This window comes from Corvus hawaiiensis (genome assembly GCF_020740725.1).
Source record: "Corvus hawaiiensis isolate bCorHaw1 chromosome 31 unlocalized genomic scaffold, bCorHaw1.pri.cur SUPER_31b, whole genome shotgun sequence".
NCBI lineage: Eukaryota > Metazoa > Chordata > Aves > Passeriformes > Corvidae > Corvus > Corvus hawaiiensis.
The window spans coordinates 258,969-273,717 of record NW_025963247.1 but is presented as its reverse complement, the minus strand read 5'-3'; the positions used below and the strand labels follow the sequence as shown (position 1 = coordinate 273,717).

The following is a 14,749-nucleotide window of genomic DNA, read 5'->3' as shown; positions in this document are numbered from 1 at the left end:
AACTGATATCAAGGAACTGGGTGGCTGTGTTTTGTTTCCCATGGAATAGGGCCGGCATTAGCCTCTGGGTGCCGGTGGCCGGGAGTGGGCTCCTAAAATTGTGAACAGCACAGGATTTCTCCCAGACCAACGCTGCCAGGAACCCTGCCTCTGCCTGGCCTGGAGTGGTCCTGGATGGTCCCAGGGGGCTGTGGGCTGTGTCCTTGGGGTTTCTGGAAGGTTCTGCGGTGTTGGAGTGACTTCGACTTCTTTTCTTCTCTGTTTCAGTGACTGGATCACTCCCAGGAGTCCCAGTTCCTTCCCACTGGTTTTATTAGGGGGTTTTTATGGGCCCCCAAATTCCCTAAGGCCCACCAAAACCCCTCCCAGTTCCCAGAGAGTTGCATAGGCCCCACCCAAGGCGTTTATAGGACCCCTAAAACCATCCAGGTCCTTGAGACGGCCCTAGGAGCTCCTGAGGATTCCCCCTACCATGGGATGATTCTACCCGCGGTACTGTGTCATGTGTGCCTCAGGGTCTCCCAGTGCCTCACATCCCCTCCCAGCAACTCCAAGAGCCCCCCAGTGTCTTGGGGACAGCTGTGAGGTAGGTGTGTCTCTCTCTCTTGTCCCCCATGCCCCTCCTGTGTCTCCGTATTGAAAGGAATGAGAAACTCGTCTTTACAAACAAGCTCTGGGCCTGCTGGTTGATGAAATTAGCACTGAGAGATAAAATAAACAACGAAAAAGGTCCCTTTATTCAAATAAAATAACAGGACTCCTCTGTCTCCTTTTTGGACATAAACCTCTGGTGTTTGTGGAGTAGTTTTCCTGACACTATGTCACCCTATGTCCGTCTCCTGTCTCCACCTCTCGCCCCGTGTCCACCCCAATCCCCTGCGGGAATTTCCCATGCTGTCCCCTGGGTGGGACCGTACCTCCCCACGGCCCCCGCGGCTGCGCGCACGCGCGGGGCGCGGAGCCTCCTCCATCTTTGCTGCCGTCCATGAGCGGCGTGAGCGAGGAGGGGGTGGGTCCAGTGGCTCTTAAAGGGGGCACGGCCCGGGGTGGGGCCCCCTCGGCGCGGAATGGAGCGCGGAGCGGCAGAGGAGGTTCGCGGGCGGCGGGGCGCGGGCGGAGAGGGCGGCGGGAGCGCATGGAGTCGCGGACGTTCCCCCTTCCGCCCCATCCGCTTTAAGGCCCGGCGGCGGGAACAGGCGGGGGGGGGACGGGGGGGCCCGGGGGAAACGGCGGGAAGGGGGCGGGGCTTAAACGGGGCGAGGCTAAGAGGGGTGGGGCCTGGAAGCAGTGTGGGTGCCTCCCCGCCCCCCCTTGTGACCCCTCCTATGTCCCTTGCCCCCCCCCCCCCATGACACCACTATGGAGCCAGGAGACCTTAATTCCTCACCCGATCCCCTGCCCATCCCCCCCCATGATGCTGCGCCACCCCTGTGTCCCCCCATCGTGTACCCTGTCACCCCCCCCAGCACTTGCCCATATCCCTGTGTGTCCCCCCACGTCCTCCCTGAGCCCCCAGGATTCCCCACCCGTGCAACAGGGCCCTGTCCATGTCCGCTTCCCATGTTTGCCTGTCACCTCCGGACTCTCCTACGGAGCCGTGATACTCCAAATTCCCCGCCTGACCCCTCCAGGCTCAGACCACCCCTGTATTCCCCATCCCCCTCTAAACCCCCTGTGTCCCCCCAGCCCTTCCCAGTGGACTCGGCCCGCGGGGGTCGTCCGCGGGCCCCAGAGTGCGTCCGGCGCCAGAAGCGCCGGGAACTGGACGCACGGCGCAGCAAGTGCCGCATCCGCATCGGGGGGCACCTGGAGCGCTGGTGCCGCCTCAAGGAGCAGCTTGGATTCACCCTGCACTCCCAGTTGGCCCAGTTCCTCCTTGACAGGTCACTAGAGGGGCTTAAAAACGATTGAAACCCACCTCTCATGGGGAAAATTCAGGTTTTTGCTTGCTCACCTCTGTCTTCCCGTGCAGGTACAGCTCTCATGGCTGCACCTGGAGCCCAGGTATGTGCTTCCCTCCCAATTCCATGCTGGCATCCAGTAGTTTGGGTACATAAGAAGTTCATGGTGGAGAGGGAGGACTCCCGTTGGGTTGGGTGCTGGAGAAGCACCTGGAGCTGCTCTTGAGTTTGCTCACCCCCCTGAGCACTAGGCAAATCCTCCCTGTGTTCCCTGTTTTTGCCATCCCCAGCTCATTTTTGGGAAGCTGTTTGACGGTTGCTCTTAACAAGGAGGAAGCCTAAGAGCCTGAGGAAGGTGGAGGGGGGCTTGCAGGTGTCCCAGCCCCCCCCCCCAAAATGCCATTATGGAGCTGTCTTTCACAGATTTCTTTGTTTTCCCAGGAGAGCTGGAGCTGGAGCGGCTCCAGCCGGCTGCACTGCAGCGCCTGGTCGTGCTGTCCCATGGCCATGGCCAGGAGTGCGGCTTCGTGCCGGACATCCTGCTGCCAGCACCAGGCAGCTCAGCCCCGCTGGTTTGGGAGTGCGTAGCTGGGCACCGCTTCTCGTGGGGCGGCTCCGGGGTCCCCAACAGCCCCTCCAGTGACCCCCCGAGGGCGGCCCAGGGAGGCAGCCCCTCCCTGGATGCTGGACGCCGGCACTCGCTCCGTAGGGCCATGCCGGGCTCCAACAAGGCCGGAGTGGAGGGAGTGGCCGGGTCACCCTGTGGTGATGGGGATCGGGGCGAGGAGCTGGGAGATGGTGGTGACAGTGGTGGCACAGGTGAGCTCCTCCAGGTCATCTTTCCACCCTCAACTCCCTTTGATTCCCCACCTTCCGCCCCTCTCCCAGTTCTAGGGATTCAGTGACCACCATCCCACTGGGATCAAACGCTGCCCCAACCCTGTGGGCCTTTCCAACAGCCCCATACTTCGCAATTCTTCATCCTCCTCACCTCTCCCAGCCCTTCCTCACCACCCTCCTGTTCCCTTTCAGCCCGCCAGGTGCCACCGGAACCGGGGCCTGTGGCAGCAGCTGGCGGGAGGTGAGTGGTGGCACCCACAAGCGTCCTCTGGTGAGGCCGATGGTTGCATTTGGCCCTGTCTGACCCATCCCTGGGTCCCCAGTGTTGGCCAATGTGACTGTCTGTGGTTGAGCCATCGTGGCAGAGTTGACCCAGCTCGCTGTCCAGCAGCGCCATCCCGGGGAAGGACGTAGAGCCAGGAGTTGAGCCCCGAGAGGAAGAGGAGGACGAGGACTTCGCCGAGGGTGATGACCTGGCCTACACCGATGACCTACATGATGAGAACTACCACCCGTCCCTGGACAGGTGGGAGCGCTGTGACGGAGCCTGCAGATCGGGATCGTGTGGGAGCCACTCCTCGGTGCCCACTGACACCGTATCGGTTCAGACCAATATTGCACTGGGAGGGTTTCAGGCCTCATGTCTCTGCCACGTGCTTGTCCTGCTGCCCTGGAGGTGGGAATAGTGTCTGTGTGGTGCTAAAATAAGGTCTTTCTGGGGTCAAAGGGCACAGAATTTTGGGGAGGTATTTTCACTGTGTCTCGCCTGGGGGAGGGTCTTTGCCACGTCCAACTAATGGCCAACCATGTCGTACTGTGTCCTGCCACGTCTACTAATGTCCTTCCACACCCAAACGATGTGCAGCCACGTCCAAACAACGTCCTTCCACATCTAACCACGGCCTTCCGTGACCAACCCGTGTCTAATCCATGACCACCCCATGTCTAAACCATGTCCAACTAACTCATTTCCTACCACATCTAACCCATACCTCACCCCATCAACCAGCCAACCCCCTCAGCCACCCTGGTCTGTGCCCCCCACAGCGACTCAGAGCCACAGCGACACCAGAGCCAACCCAAGGCCCGCAAGAAGCCAATCAAGGAGGAGCAGCCCCTGCTCGAGCCGCCCCTGCCCAGCTCTGGCCCCTCAGAGGAGAAGAGCGGACGGGTCAGGTGAGCCATGGCAGCCACAGCGGTGAAGGGATGAGGGGAGGGGGTTCAGAGTCATCATCTTGGGAGTGTCCAGTCCTGTTGGCCATGGGGCAAGAACTGTGTGTCTCCAGTGGGGTTAACCCTCCTCATGACATTGTTGGCCATGGAGCAAGAGCTGCGTGTCCCCATGGGGGGGGGGTCAACCCTCCCCGTGACACCGTTGACCGCAGGGCAGAGCCGTGTTTCTTGGTCTCACTGGGTGTTGAGCGAGCAAAGGGGGGTCTGGCTCACCAACGTCGCTGCAGGGGCTTCATGAGCCTCGCGTCACCCACCCTGTCCCTCGTGGGGCCAGTCCAGGATGGTTGGGGAATGAGGAGAGGCTGCCGAGGCTGGGGCCGCCACGGAGGGCAGCAAAGACCCATTGAACCAGAACTGTGGTGGGCATTGAAGCCTCCAGCAGACTGGAGATGGAACAGCCCAAAATCTATCAGCCCACCACAATCTCCTCCACCGATGGATCTGCGGCTTCTCCAGCAGCTTTGGGGCCGAGTGTTGGGTTGCCAGCTCTCCTTTCCAGGCACATAAAATTCAATGTTTTGCACTAAAAAAGCTCTAATCAGCCCTCAGGGCTTCACTGGGGCTTTGCACAAGCATTAAGGGGACATTGGGTTGGGGCTCGGTCTGTGCACGGCCTCAGATCCGACGCACCTAGACACCTCACCTGGATGGATTTTCTTACGCTTTTGATACAATAAGGGGGTTAAATCCCCCCTTTTCCTTGGAATCAGCCGTAACTCCTTCATCTGTCTACTGAAAGACAGGCTCAGTGCCAATCCCATCCCAAAGCTTTCCCCAGGTGAGTGTTATGCCACTCCCTTATGGCTTTGATCGATCCCTTTGAGCGGCTCCTTTTGGATGCTGAACGCCCTCCCCTCTCCCGGCAGCTCTGGAACCTCCCCAGATGCAGCTGGAAGAGGGACCACCCTTCCTGGAGACCCAATCCCAGTGAAGGTAATGCTGGAATTTGCTCTTCCCCTCTCCCTGCCATCGCTGGGCATGCGGATCCCAGGCTCCCAAATCCAATGTGAGGGTGGAAGAGTCCGGGTTGAATCGAGGCCATCCTTTTTGAGGCCAAAAGTGAATTAAATGTGGGGTTTGGTTTTTTTTCTGGTGCTTATTGGGTTCTGCCTGATTTCCACCCCAAATTCCAGGGTCCAGCCCTCCAAATATGTCCAACCTGGGGGCTGGTGGCTCTTTTGAGGCACCGGTGGGGATGGTGCCTCAAAAACTGCCTTGATTGTAGCTCTCCAACCCCTTCCCCAAAGCCAAGCCTAAGCTTTGGGTCAGCGCTTTTTGGGCCGAGTTTGGCAACACAGATCGTATTTCTAATCTTTTGGTTAATTATCCCCCCTCTTTTGTCACAGCAAGTCAAAAATGGGAGATAAAATCCTGGCTTATGAGCAAAGGAGGAGCTTCCAGATGTCGAAGCATTCCTCCTCTTCTCCCTCCCCCAGGTAAAGCCACCCTGAGCTGATAAAACCTGTTTTTAAGAGATTTGGGACAAGCCCCAGGCTGAATCCATGCTTGGGCATTGGCATCTCTCACCATCCTGTTATTTCTCCTCCCCAAACCCTGCTTTAATCCACTTTTAATGGATCTTTCCTTAATTCCAGGGTGACAGCCAGGAATAGTTGTGGTTTCCAGGGAGCCATGGATGAATTATAGATCAAACCAGGCTGGGAGCCAATTTCAGTGTCCTGGGACACATCCAAACCATGTGAAAAGGGTTTTGTAACAAGCAATAAAGAATTTGTTCTTATTTTAATGCCTGAACGATGTGTTTGTTCCAGCGTGTCCTGCTCCCGTGGGGTGAAAATAGGAGAAATGCTGGCCCTGAGGATGATTTAATGTGGGATTTCCTCGGGAATCTTTTGGTTTCTTGGCTCTGGGCTTGGGGACAGCGAGGGGACACCACGGCCTGGCTCAAATGGCTCTTTCCTATTGCAGTTGCCGGCGGCGACCACGGGCAAGCGACAAGGATGTGGCTCAGATCGGCCCCAAGAGGATCAGGTACCTGGGAAAGGGGGGGGAGGGAAGGGGCCAGGGAAGTTTTCAGGCATTCCCAGGAAGAGGCGCTCAGCTCTTCCATGGGGGACAGGCAGGAAGCTCTGAAAGGGTTTATTTGCTTCATTTTAGATTTTATGGGTGGGAAAAAGGGAAGGTGGGTGAGGAGGAAGGAGCAGGGGCCAGATCCATATCCCACAGCTTTTCCAATCCTCCTCCTCCTTCCTGCCAATGACTTTTCCCATGTTTTCTCTGTCAGGAAGGCGGCAAAGCGCGAGATCCTCCTGTGCGACTTCGAGGGCTGCGGAAAAATCTTCTCCAACCGCCAGTACCTGAACGTGAGCGCCTGGAGGGACTGGCTCTTCCTGGAGCGCTGGGGAGCCTGGGTGGGGTGTCCTGGAGCTGGAATTGGGAGCTGATGGGCTTTTCCCCCCGGCAGCACCACCAGAAGTACCAGCATGTGCACCAGAAAACCTTCACCTGCTCTGAGCCCACCTGTGGGAAATCCTTCAACTTCAAGAAGCACCTGAAGGAACACGAGAAGCTGCACAGTGGTGAGCAGGGCATTTCCACGGGAATCACGCCTCCTCCCCTATGGATTACACATTCCTGGACATCCTCCTGTAGGAGTTACAACTCCCCTGTATGGATCACACCTCCTTCCATAGGGATTACAGCTCCCTTATGGCTCACACTTCTTATACGGATTCCACCCGCTCCCACTGGATTCTCACCTCCTGTACCCCCCTCCCCGCTGGGCCATGGCCAGCCGGTCCCAAATCCCCATCGCCGGGAACCATCGCTGTTGCCCTTTGCTCCCTGAATCTCTCCCTTATCATCTCCATTCCCATGCTGGGAAGTCTCCCTGCTCCCAAAGCACATCCCGAGGGCCTGGAGGGTTTTTCCAGGCCGGATCAGCCTGATCCATTTTCCTTTGCTCCCAGACAAGCGGGACTACATCTGCGAGTTCTGTGCGCGCTCCTTCCGCACCAGCAGCAATTTGATCATCCACCGACGGATCCACACTGGGGAGAAGCCGCTCCAGTAAGTCCCAGTCCCATTTCCGCCTTGCCAGTAAGTCGTAGTCCCATCCCTGCCCTTCCAGTAAATCCCAGTCCCGTTTCCACCTCTCCGGTAAGTCCCAGTCCCATCTCTGCAGCTCTGCTCAGCCTCAGAGCCTCTTCCCACCCTTTTCAACCCAAAATCAGCTCCTCAACACATGGCATCCAGCCAAAAGCTGGGCTGGGATTTCTCACGAGGTTTCTGCCCTTGGAGCTGGCTGTGCCCAGATCCAGCAGCTCCAGCCTCAGCTCCAGGGCAGTGTTAAGTAGGCGCAGGTTAATGCAGAACAGAGGACTCCTGTCCAACGTGTTCATGCCAGGAGGGCGCTGGAGCTTCAACCCACAGCACATTCCAGCCCCGAGCACGGCAGGGCCAGTTCTCCCTGTGCCTCATCCCTGGGGTTTTTTACTCCTGCCGGGATCTCCCCCAGGTGTGAGATCTGCGGCTTCACCTGCCGCCAAAAAGCCTCCCTGAACTGGCACATGAGGAAACACGACGCCGACTCCTTCTACCAATTCCCGTGCGATGTCTGCGGGAAGAGGTTTGAAAAGAGGGACAACGTCACCGCCCACAAGAGCAAGAGCCATCCCAGGGGGCTCGAGGGACCACCCCAGCCCGAGGGAATCCAGCAGCACCCGGAGCCCCCTGGGCCAGTGGAACCCCTGGAGCTGCTTGGGGATGTCCTGGGCAGCGGGGGGGACACAGGGAGGACCCCACTGGAGTATGGGGGGGGGGATGTCGGGCAGGATCCAGGCACGCCCCAAGGCCGGGGGATGGGCGAGGGGGGGTCCTAGAGGGACCTGTCCCCCCGGTCTGGGGACTGGAGCAGGATCAGGGACGATGCTGGACCCTGCAGTGGCTCCAGGTGCCAAAATTACATGGGAGAGGCAAAACTTGGGAAAATCTCAGCTTTTCTGCCAATCCTGGGGCAAATCCATTTTTCTGCCAAATCCCAGCTTCCCTCGAGCCCAGCACTGTTGCCACAGGTGGATCCTCAGTAAAGACTTATTTTGGGTAAAAGTGGGATTTGGTGCCAGATTTTTATGGAAAAGAGACAGAAGAGTGATATTTGGGTGGTTTGGGCACAGGAAAAGGGCTTGAAGAGGGGGTGGAGACACCAAACACCCAGGAATTGGGGACCCAAACTGGGATGAGATGGAGCTCCCAGTGGGGCTGTGCCCCCAAACTGGGCTGACAGGGAGTGCCCAGCTCCCAGAGTGGGAGCTCCCAGAGCTTCAAGCTTTTCCTTCAAACTTTATTTAATTTCCATTTAAAACTTGGATTTAAACCAGAATTTGAACTTACAGATATTTGGAAGCTCCAAGTTGGGACCAATTAGTGAATCCCAAGTGGCCACAAAAGCCCTCTGCGTTCCACCCCAGCAGTCTGGGGACAAGGGCACGTCCCTGTCTCCGTTCCCCCCGAGCAGGAGCAGCTTTTCCTCCTCCCCCAGCACCAAAAACCCCCAAATTATCGGGTTTTAGGGATTTTTTTGCACAGCAACATTTTATTTCCCCACTAACAGTGACAGGGCAAAGGACACGAACAGCAGCAGCGGGGAGGGCGCAAGGGGAGCGGGCAAGCGCAAGATCACACCTAGAACACGGACCCCCCAGCCCCCCCAAAACCCCCCAGCTGACCCTGGCCTGGGTTTGGGGTGACCCCAAATATCCATGGCCCCTTCCTGGGATCCTGGTGCTCTGGGGGCTCAGAGTTTGGGGGAAGCAAGGGGGAGACAGGGGGATGAGGAGGGAAATAGGGGGGCAGTGAGGGAGATGAGGAGGCAAAGAGGGACATGGGGGGGCATTGGGGGAGATGGAGGGGCAAGGAGGGGGGGACAATGGGGGGAGTAAGGAGAGAAATGGGGGGCAACAGGGGAGATTGGGGACGGTCACTCAGCAACAGCAGGACGGGCTCGGCCCTTTCCCCAGGGGAGGGTAAGATGGCTAAAGATGACCTGGTGTCCAAACGGGGAGGGGGGGGGGGGAAGGGGGAGATGGGGGGACAGACCCCTCCTCTCCACACAGCATTCTTGGGAGGATGGGGCGAGGGGGGGGTGGCACAAAGCTTTGGCTACGGTTCGAGGTGGGATGGGATCAGCCTCTCCCTGTTCCATGGGGCTCCAACTCCAAAGAAAAATACAAAATTAACTACAGCGGTGTTTAACCAGCAACAGGGAGGGGGTGCTCAAGCAGCCCCCCCCTCGCCAACCAATGCCCTTGAGGAAGATTTTGGGGGCAAAAAGACTCCAAACTTTGAATTGCAACGGGAAAAAATCCCCCCTTAATGGCCAAGGGCAGGATTTGGGGCATTTTGCTTGGAAGCAAAGGAAAACCTAAGGATGGCGGAGGAGAGGGGGCAACACCAGTGAGCTGGGCAGACTCAGTTGCAGAGGGACAGTGAGGAGCCCACATAGAAGAGCCAGAAAAACGGGAAGATCCTCTCGGAGAAGGCGGCAGTGAAGGTGAAGATGGGAGCCATGTTGTCGGCATTGTAAAATGCCACCCACCCGCCCTCATAGTCCAGGTACACCCCGATCTTGCGTGGCCGCTCACACAGGGACAGCGGCGTCTCAGGAGATGTGAACGCCTGGTACTGATCCCAATTTTTGCCCTTCCAGTTGAGCCCCACCGCCCAAATCCCCTCCTCGGGGGCGAAGTCGACCTTCTCCTTGCGGCGCACGGACTCGCGGGCGGCGCCCAGGACCCAGCTCTCCCCGTCTCCCACCTCCACTTCCCAGTAGTGGCGGCCAGCAGAGAAGCCCTCGGAGGCCAGGACGCAGAAGGCATAGTCAAAGCGTTTGGGATGAGCCGGCAGCTCCTGGGGAGCCCCGCGGAGCCGCACGCTCCGCTTGTCCTCCGACAGCACCAGGTAGGGGTTGGCCGTGTCGGGGTCCAGGGAGAGGTCGCCTGGAGGGGAAAAGGGAAGGAGTTACCTGTGGGAGTGGAGGGCTTGACTCAAGTGGCTGTGTCCCAAACCCACCAGGGAGGACAGAGGTGAGTCACCTGTGGAATCGTGGCGGGACTGAGCCATGGTTTGTGTCCCCAAACACAACAGGGACAACACAGGTGAGTCATTTGTGGGCTCATTCTACCACCTGTCTGGGGACTGACCCATTCTCTCTGTCCCAAACCCAATGGGGACAACACAGATGAGACACCTCTGGGATCATTGTCCCACCTGTGTTGGAACTGATCCATTGTCTGTGTCCCAAACCTGAGGGGAAGGACACAGGTGAGTCACCTGTAGCATCTTGAAGAGCCCACACAGAACCCAAGCCCAACAATTCCAACCGTTGGAAAAGGGAGGTTAGAGCTCCCATAACCCCTAATCCCGGCAAATTCCCACATTATCTCTTGGAAAAGGGAAGTCACGGCCCCAAATTCCAGCCAATTCCATGCAAACCCCTGGAAAAGGGAAGTCTTATCCCAATCCTGACAGCCTCACCTGTGTCATTCTCCAGCTCGAAGCGCAGGTTTTCTGCGGGAAGAGAAGGAAGAAGTTGAGCCCCCAGAACTGCCCAAGCCATGGGAATGATCCCTACTCCACACATCCACACTCAAATCCCAGGGAAATCACTGCTCCCCCACCTTTTCCCTGGGATGAGCCAATGCTCAAACAACCCAGAGCTCTCCCAGTCAGCCCAGGGGGGGGGAAGTAAGAGCCAGGTTCCGTCCCAGCCCTGATTTTGGTGGACTTCCACACGGGATCCTGGCTGGGAAGCAGTGATTTTTTCCAGGAAGGCTCTTGTCAGGCTCACCCTTGAATTCCAGCAGCACTTCCTTGAGCACCGCACTCTTCTGGGAAAAGCTCTTCAGCTTCTTCTCCAGCTCGGAAAAGCCAGGCTCGGGCTTGAGGAACATCCAGCTCTCTAGGCTGCAGAGACACAGGAGTCAGGGACCCAAAATCAGGGAATTCCCCCTAGGAAGGGTTGGAACACCAGCTCCGCCTGCAGCCAGAGCCTCCCAGTTCACCCAGTTCACTCACCTGCTACCAGCCGGGACGACACTCTGGAAGAGGAAAAAACCCAAGCAATTTGTTAGGATCAGCATCTCTCCTACCTCAGAGATCTCAAAATCCTCCCCAAAAACGGGGAGGACCCCATGAAGGGACTTTTATCCCTATAAAGACATTTTTGTTTCCATAAATGGAACTTTTAACCCCATTAATAGGAATTTTTCCCCCAATAAATGGAAATATTTTGCCCCATAAATTGAACCTTTTATACCTTTTTTCACCCCATAAACAGGATGTTTTTGTGCCTATAAATGGAATTTTCATCCCCACAAACAGGTTTTGTCCCTATAATTAGGATATTTTTGCCCAATAGAGGGGATTTCTGTGTCCATGAAGAAGAATTTTTTCGATGGAGACACATAACAGGAGCCCCACCTCGCCAGATGTGTTCCCTGTCCCGCTGTCCCCGCCTTGCTCTGCCAGGAGCTTGTCCAGCTGGGCAATGTCCTCAGCCAGCCGGGCCACACTCTCATCCCTCCGGCGCCCGATGTCCCTCTCCAGCTCTTCCAGCCGGGAGAGCAGGAGCTGCTCCTTCTCCTCCAGGAACACCCGCAGCTCCTTGCACTCAGCCACAATCTTCTGCCGCTCCACCTCTGTCTGCTTCTGCAATTCCACAGGGAAGATCCCCATGAGGCCATGGAGCTCAGGGAATCATCCCCAAGTGAGAGAATCTCTGAAGGCTGGGATTCCCACGGGGAGGGGGAATCCCCCAGGTGGGACCAAATTCCCACAGCCAGGAAATCCCTAGGTGAGACTGAACCCTCCTGGACGGGGGTCTCAGGGAACCCCCAAGCGAGGATGGACCCTCCTGGATGGGGGCTCCGGGGACCCCCCGCACTCACCAGCAGCTCCTCGCTCTGCCGCTCCCGCTCGGCCTTGGCCTCTTCACGCCCTTTCCTCAGGGAGCTCAAGTGCTCCTGGGGCACCTCCTGGAAGCAGAACAAGGAGATCAGTTGGGAATTCTTCCTGTGGGTGATGAGGAGGGAAGGGCTGCTGCTGCTAAAATGGCCAAATCTGCCCAATCTGAGGATTTTTTTGGAGCTGGAACCAGCAGCTGCCCTGCTCCCCACAACCCTAACCTCAGACTATGCAAAAAACCCCAGAATTCACCCCAACCGGCCCAAAAACCGGAAAAGAACCCCAATCAATTAATTTTAGCTGCCTGTGAGGAAACAAACGCTCCAGTCCCATGCCCGTCCTCGTCCCAGGATCACCTTCCCCATTTCCCCTCCTCGAGGTGCCCCAAAATCGGGCTGGAACCACCCCCCCCCGGTTTGCTGCCTCCAAACTCCTCATTAAATTAAGAATTAATTATTAATTAATTAACCTCATCCTCATTTAAGTAGTTTGACCTCCATGGAGGGCAGAGAAGCCCCAGCAACACCATGCAAACAGCAACTGGGCTTGGGGGCAAATAAACCCACTTATTTTGTAACTAAAACCCAAAATACAAGGATTTTGACCGTTAAGAGCCAGGAGTTGCTGCCTTTGGAATTTTTCCATGAGATTAGAGCATGTATCAGGAAAAAAATGAGGTGGGGGGAGCTCAGCAACAACTAATTATTAAGAACTCATAAAAGCAGGTTAACGAGGGAGAAAAAGTCCCAAGGGAGCGGCAGCCTGGATCTGCCTAAGGACATTTGTGTCCTAAAAAAAAGGGCAAAGTCCCAGATTTGGGGCAGGGGGACAGCGCCAGCGTCCCCGGAAGAGGAACCACGGAGAGTTCCGGGACAAAATCCCATATAAAAGGATTTAATAACCACAATCATTAATACGTGGTGGTTAATGATCCCACAATCCCCTTCCCTGATCCTTCGGGATCGTGCTGGTGCCACCCTCCTCCTGCTGCCACTGCGCAGCGACACCGGCTCCGTCCGGCATCTTGGATCCCTCTGGATCCGCTGCTCCTGGCTGGAATAGCGAGGCCTGGCAGCCCACATCGAGCCCTTGAGCTTTTAATTACTAATTAATCCCCACTGTGATCACGACACGCGACTTGGGGAGGTCCCAGCGCCGCCGGGGGGGCTCCATTTTCGCTCTGCGTCACTCCCCAAGGGCCTTGGAGTTGGGGGGGGAACGGAGGGGGCGGGGGAGAACAGGCGGCTCCTGGAGGAGGTCCTGCGCCACTTCCAGCCTGGGTCGGGATCGGGGCGGGAGGATACATCACCCGCTGCTCCCCTCCTTCTCAGGCTCCAGCTCGCTCCTGTCCCGGGAAGGGGGAGCGGTGGATTTTGGGGGGGCTGGTGGGATTTTGCACAATCACCCCCACACTGACGTGCCCCCTTTTCCCCCCAGACACCCCTTTCCCAGTGTCGTCCCAGTTCAAACCAGTTCGATCTCGCACCGGGAACACCCTCTGCTCACTGCACCCTACCCCGAGCTGTCCCTGTTTTGGGGCGATTCAGTTCCTTCTGCACTCCAAATCCTGGGAGCAGCGCCCAGTTGGGGAGGGGCTCCCCCGTGACCTCCACACGGCCTGGAGGGGCCCTTAACTGCCTCCCAATATCCCCAAATGAAGCCGGGGAACACATCGGCGGGGTCCCGACTGCACCCCACACGTGGGGGGGAACTGAGGGCTCATTTCTGTACTCCCCTGTGGAACTGGGGGTTCCCACTGCACCCAAAAGGCGCTTCCCCCCAGAGAGGGGCGGCCCCTGGTGCATCCCCACCCCGTGAGATCTCCTTGTGCACCCCCAATTAGGGGTGGGGGTGTTTCCGATCTCCTCCCCGCTTACTGCATCCCCCATTTCTTAGGAGGGGGTCCTGCACCCCAAAAGAGACCCCGGGAGGGGCGGGGTCTTCACTGCCCCCCAACACCCCGGGAGGGGTCGCAGCGCTCTCCCTCTCCGGGGAAGGGGTCCCGATGCCCCGCCGCCCCCTCAAGCGGGGCGTCCTCGCTGTCCTCCCTCCAAGCCGGGCGCTGTGCGGGCGGGGTCCCGGGGGTCCCGGCACTGACCTCCGCGGCGTGGGCCGCCTCCTCGGCGGGCAGCACAGTGTGGGCGCGGTGCTCGCGGGACAGGTGACACACGACACACACAGCACGTCGGTCCTGCACGCAGTAAAGCCGCAGCGGCTCCCCGTGGCGCGGGCAGCGCGGCGGCCCCGGCGGGCCGGACGGGGCGGCCGCGGGCAGCGGCGGCGCGGGCGCGGGTGGCCCCGGCGGCGGCTCGGCGGGGCCCGGCGGCAGCCCCAGCTGGCGGACGATATGCACGATGTTGCCAAGGGAGCGGTTTGGGCGGAAGAGGCGCTGCGGGACCGGCTCGCGGCACTGCGGGCAGCAGAGGCGCCGTGCCGAGTCCTCCCAGCACTGGGTCACGCAGGCGCGGCAGAAGTTGTGCCCGCACTCGGCCACCAGCACCGGGTCGTTGAAGTACTCCAGGCACACGGGGCACGTCAGCTCGTCCTGCAGGCTCCGCGCCGCGCTGCAGGGCGCAGGGGGCGCGGCGGGGGGCGCGGGCGGCGCCTCCATGGCGGCCGCGGCCCCGGCGGCGGCCCCGACCCCGGCGGCGGCCCCGGTCGTGGCGCCGGTGACGGAAGCGGCTCTCTAAACCCTGCGCGTCCGCTCCGCGCGGCACCGCCGCCCGACTGACGGCCGAGGGGCGGAGCCGCGCCTGCGCGGGGGAAACGTGCGGGGCTGCGCCTGCGCAGGAGGAGAAGGGGGCGCGGTTTGCCCTGCGCGGAAGGGGGTGGGCGTGGTCACATGGAATAAC

General features: G+C 58.7%; 2 protein-coding genes across 4 annotated transcripts; one reads left to right on the top strand and one right to left on the bottom strand.

Moving 5' to 3' along the window:
* The first annotated feature begins 963 nt into the window (after positions 1-963).
* Positions 964-8,778, top strand: ZNF692 (zinc finger protein 692). 3 transcript variants are annotated; one of them, XM_048293055.1, is made up of 12 exons: positions 964-1,091; positions 1,687-1,883; positions 1,973-2,004; positions 2,343-2,720; positions 2,934-2,982; positions 3,130-3,267; positions 3,789-3,917; positions 4,841-4,907; positions 5,904-5,966; positions 6,220-6,514; positions 6,905-7,004; positions 7,453-8,778. In XM_048293055.1, exons 1-12 carry the CDS (start codon positions 1,068-1,070, stop codon positions 7,814-7,816), a joined length of 1,836 nt encoding a protein of 611 aa, XP_048149012.1. In that variant the 5' UTR covers positions 964-1,067; the 3' UTR covers positions 7,817-8,778. The 3 variants fall into 3 exon arrangements, with proteins under 3 accessions (XP_048149012.1, XP_048149013.1, XP_048149014.1); XM_048293056.1 differs by having other exon boundaries at positions 965-1,091; positions 3,133-3,267; XM_048293057.1 differs by lacking the exon at positions 4,841-4,907 and having other exon boundaries at positions 966-1,091; positions 6,220-6,298; positions 6,400-6,514.
* On the bottom strand, positions 8,257-14,532 carry LOC125320656 (E3 ubiquitin-protein ligase TRIM7-like). The gene is made up of 7 exons (XM_048293063.1): positions 13,996-14,532; positions 11,882-11,968; positions 11,415-11,642; positions 11,010-11,032; positions 10,783-10,898; positions 10,470-10,502; positions 8,257-9,931 (listed from the first exon to the last, which is right to left on the bottom strand). The coding sequence occupies exons 1-7, from the start codon at positions 14,506-14,508 to the stop codon at positions 9,405-9,407; spliced, it is 1,527 nt and encodes a 508-aa protein (XP_048149020.1). The 5' UTR covers positions 14,509-14,532; the 3' UTR covers positions 8,257-9,404.
* Positions 14,533-14,749: the final 217 nt, after the last annotated feature.

Coding starts and splice junctions, on each gene's coding strand:
- ZNF692 (XM_048293055.1), top strand. CDS start 1,068: ATGGAGCGCGGAGCGGCAGAGGAG. Junction 1,884..1,972: donor GCCCAGTTCCTCCTTGACAG/GTCACTAGAGGG, acceptor CTTCCCGTGCAG/GTACAGCTCTCATGGCTGCA. Junction 6,515..6,904: donor ACACGAGAAGCTGCACAGTG/GTGAGCAGGGCA, acceptor CTTTGCTCCCAG/ACAAGCGGGACTACATCTGC.
- LOC125320656 (XM_048293063.1), bottom strand. CDS start 14,508: ATGGAGGCGCCGCCCGCGCCCCCCGCCGCGCCCCCTGCGCCCTGCAGC. Junction 11,969..13,995: donor AGGCGGCCCACGCCGCGGAG/GTCAGTGCCGGG, acceptor TTCTGCTTCCAG/GAGGTGCCCCAGGAGCACTT. Junction 9,932..10,469: donor CGAGCTGGAGAATGACACAG/GTGAGGCTGTCA, acceptor TTTCCCCTCCAG/GCGACCTCTCCCTGGACCCC.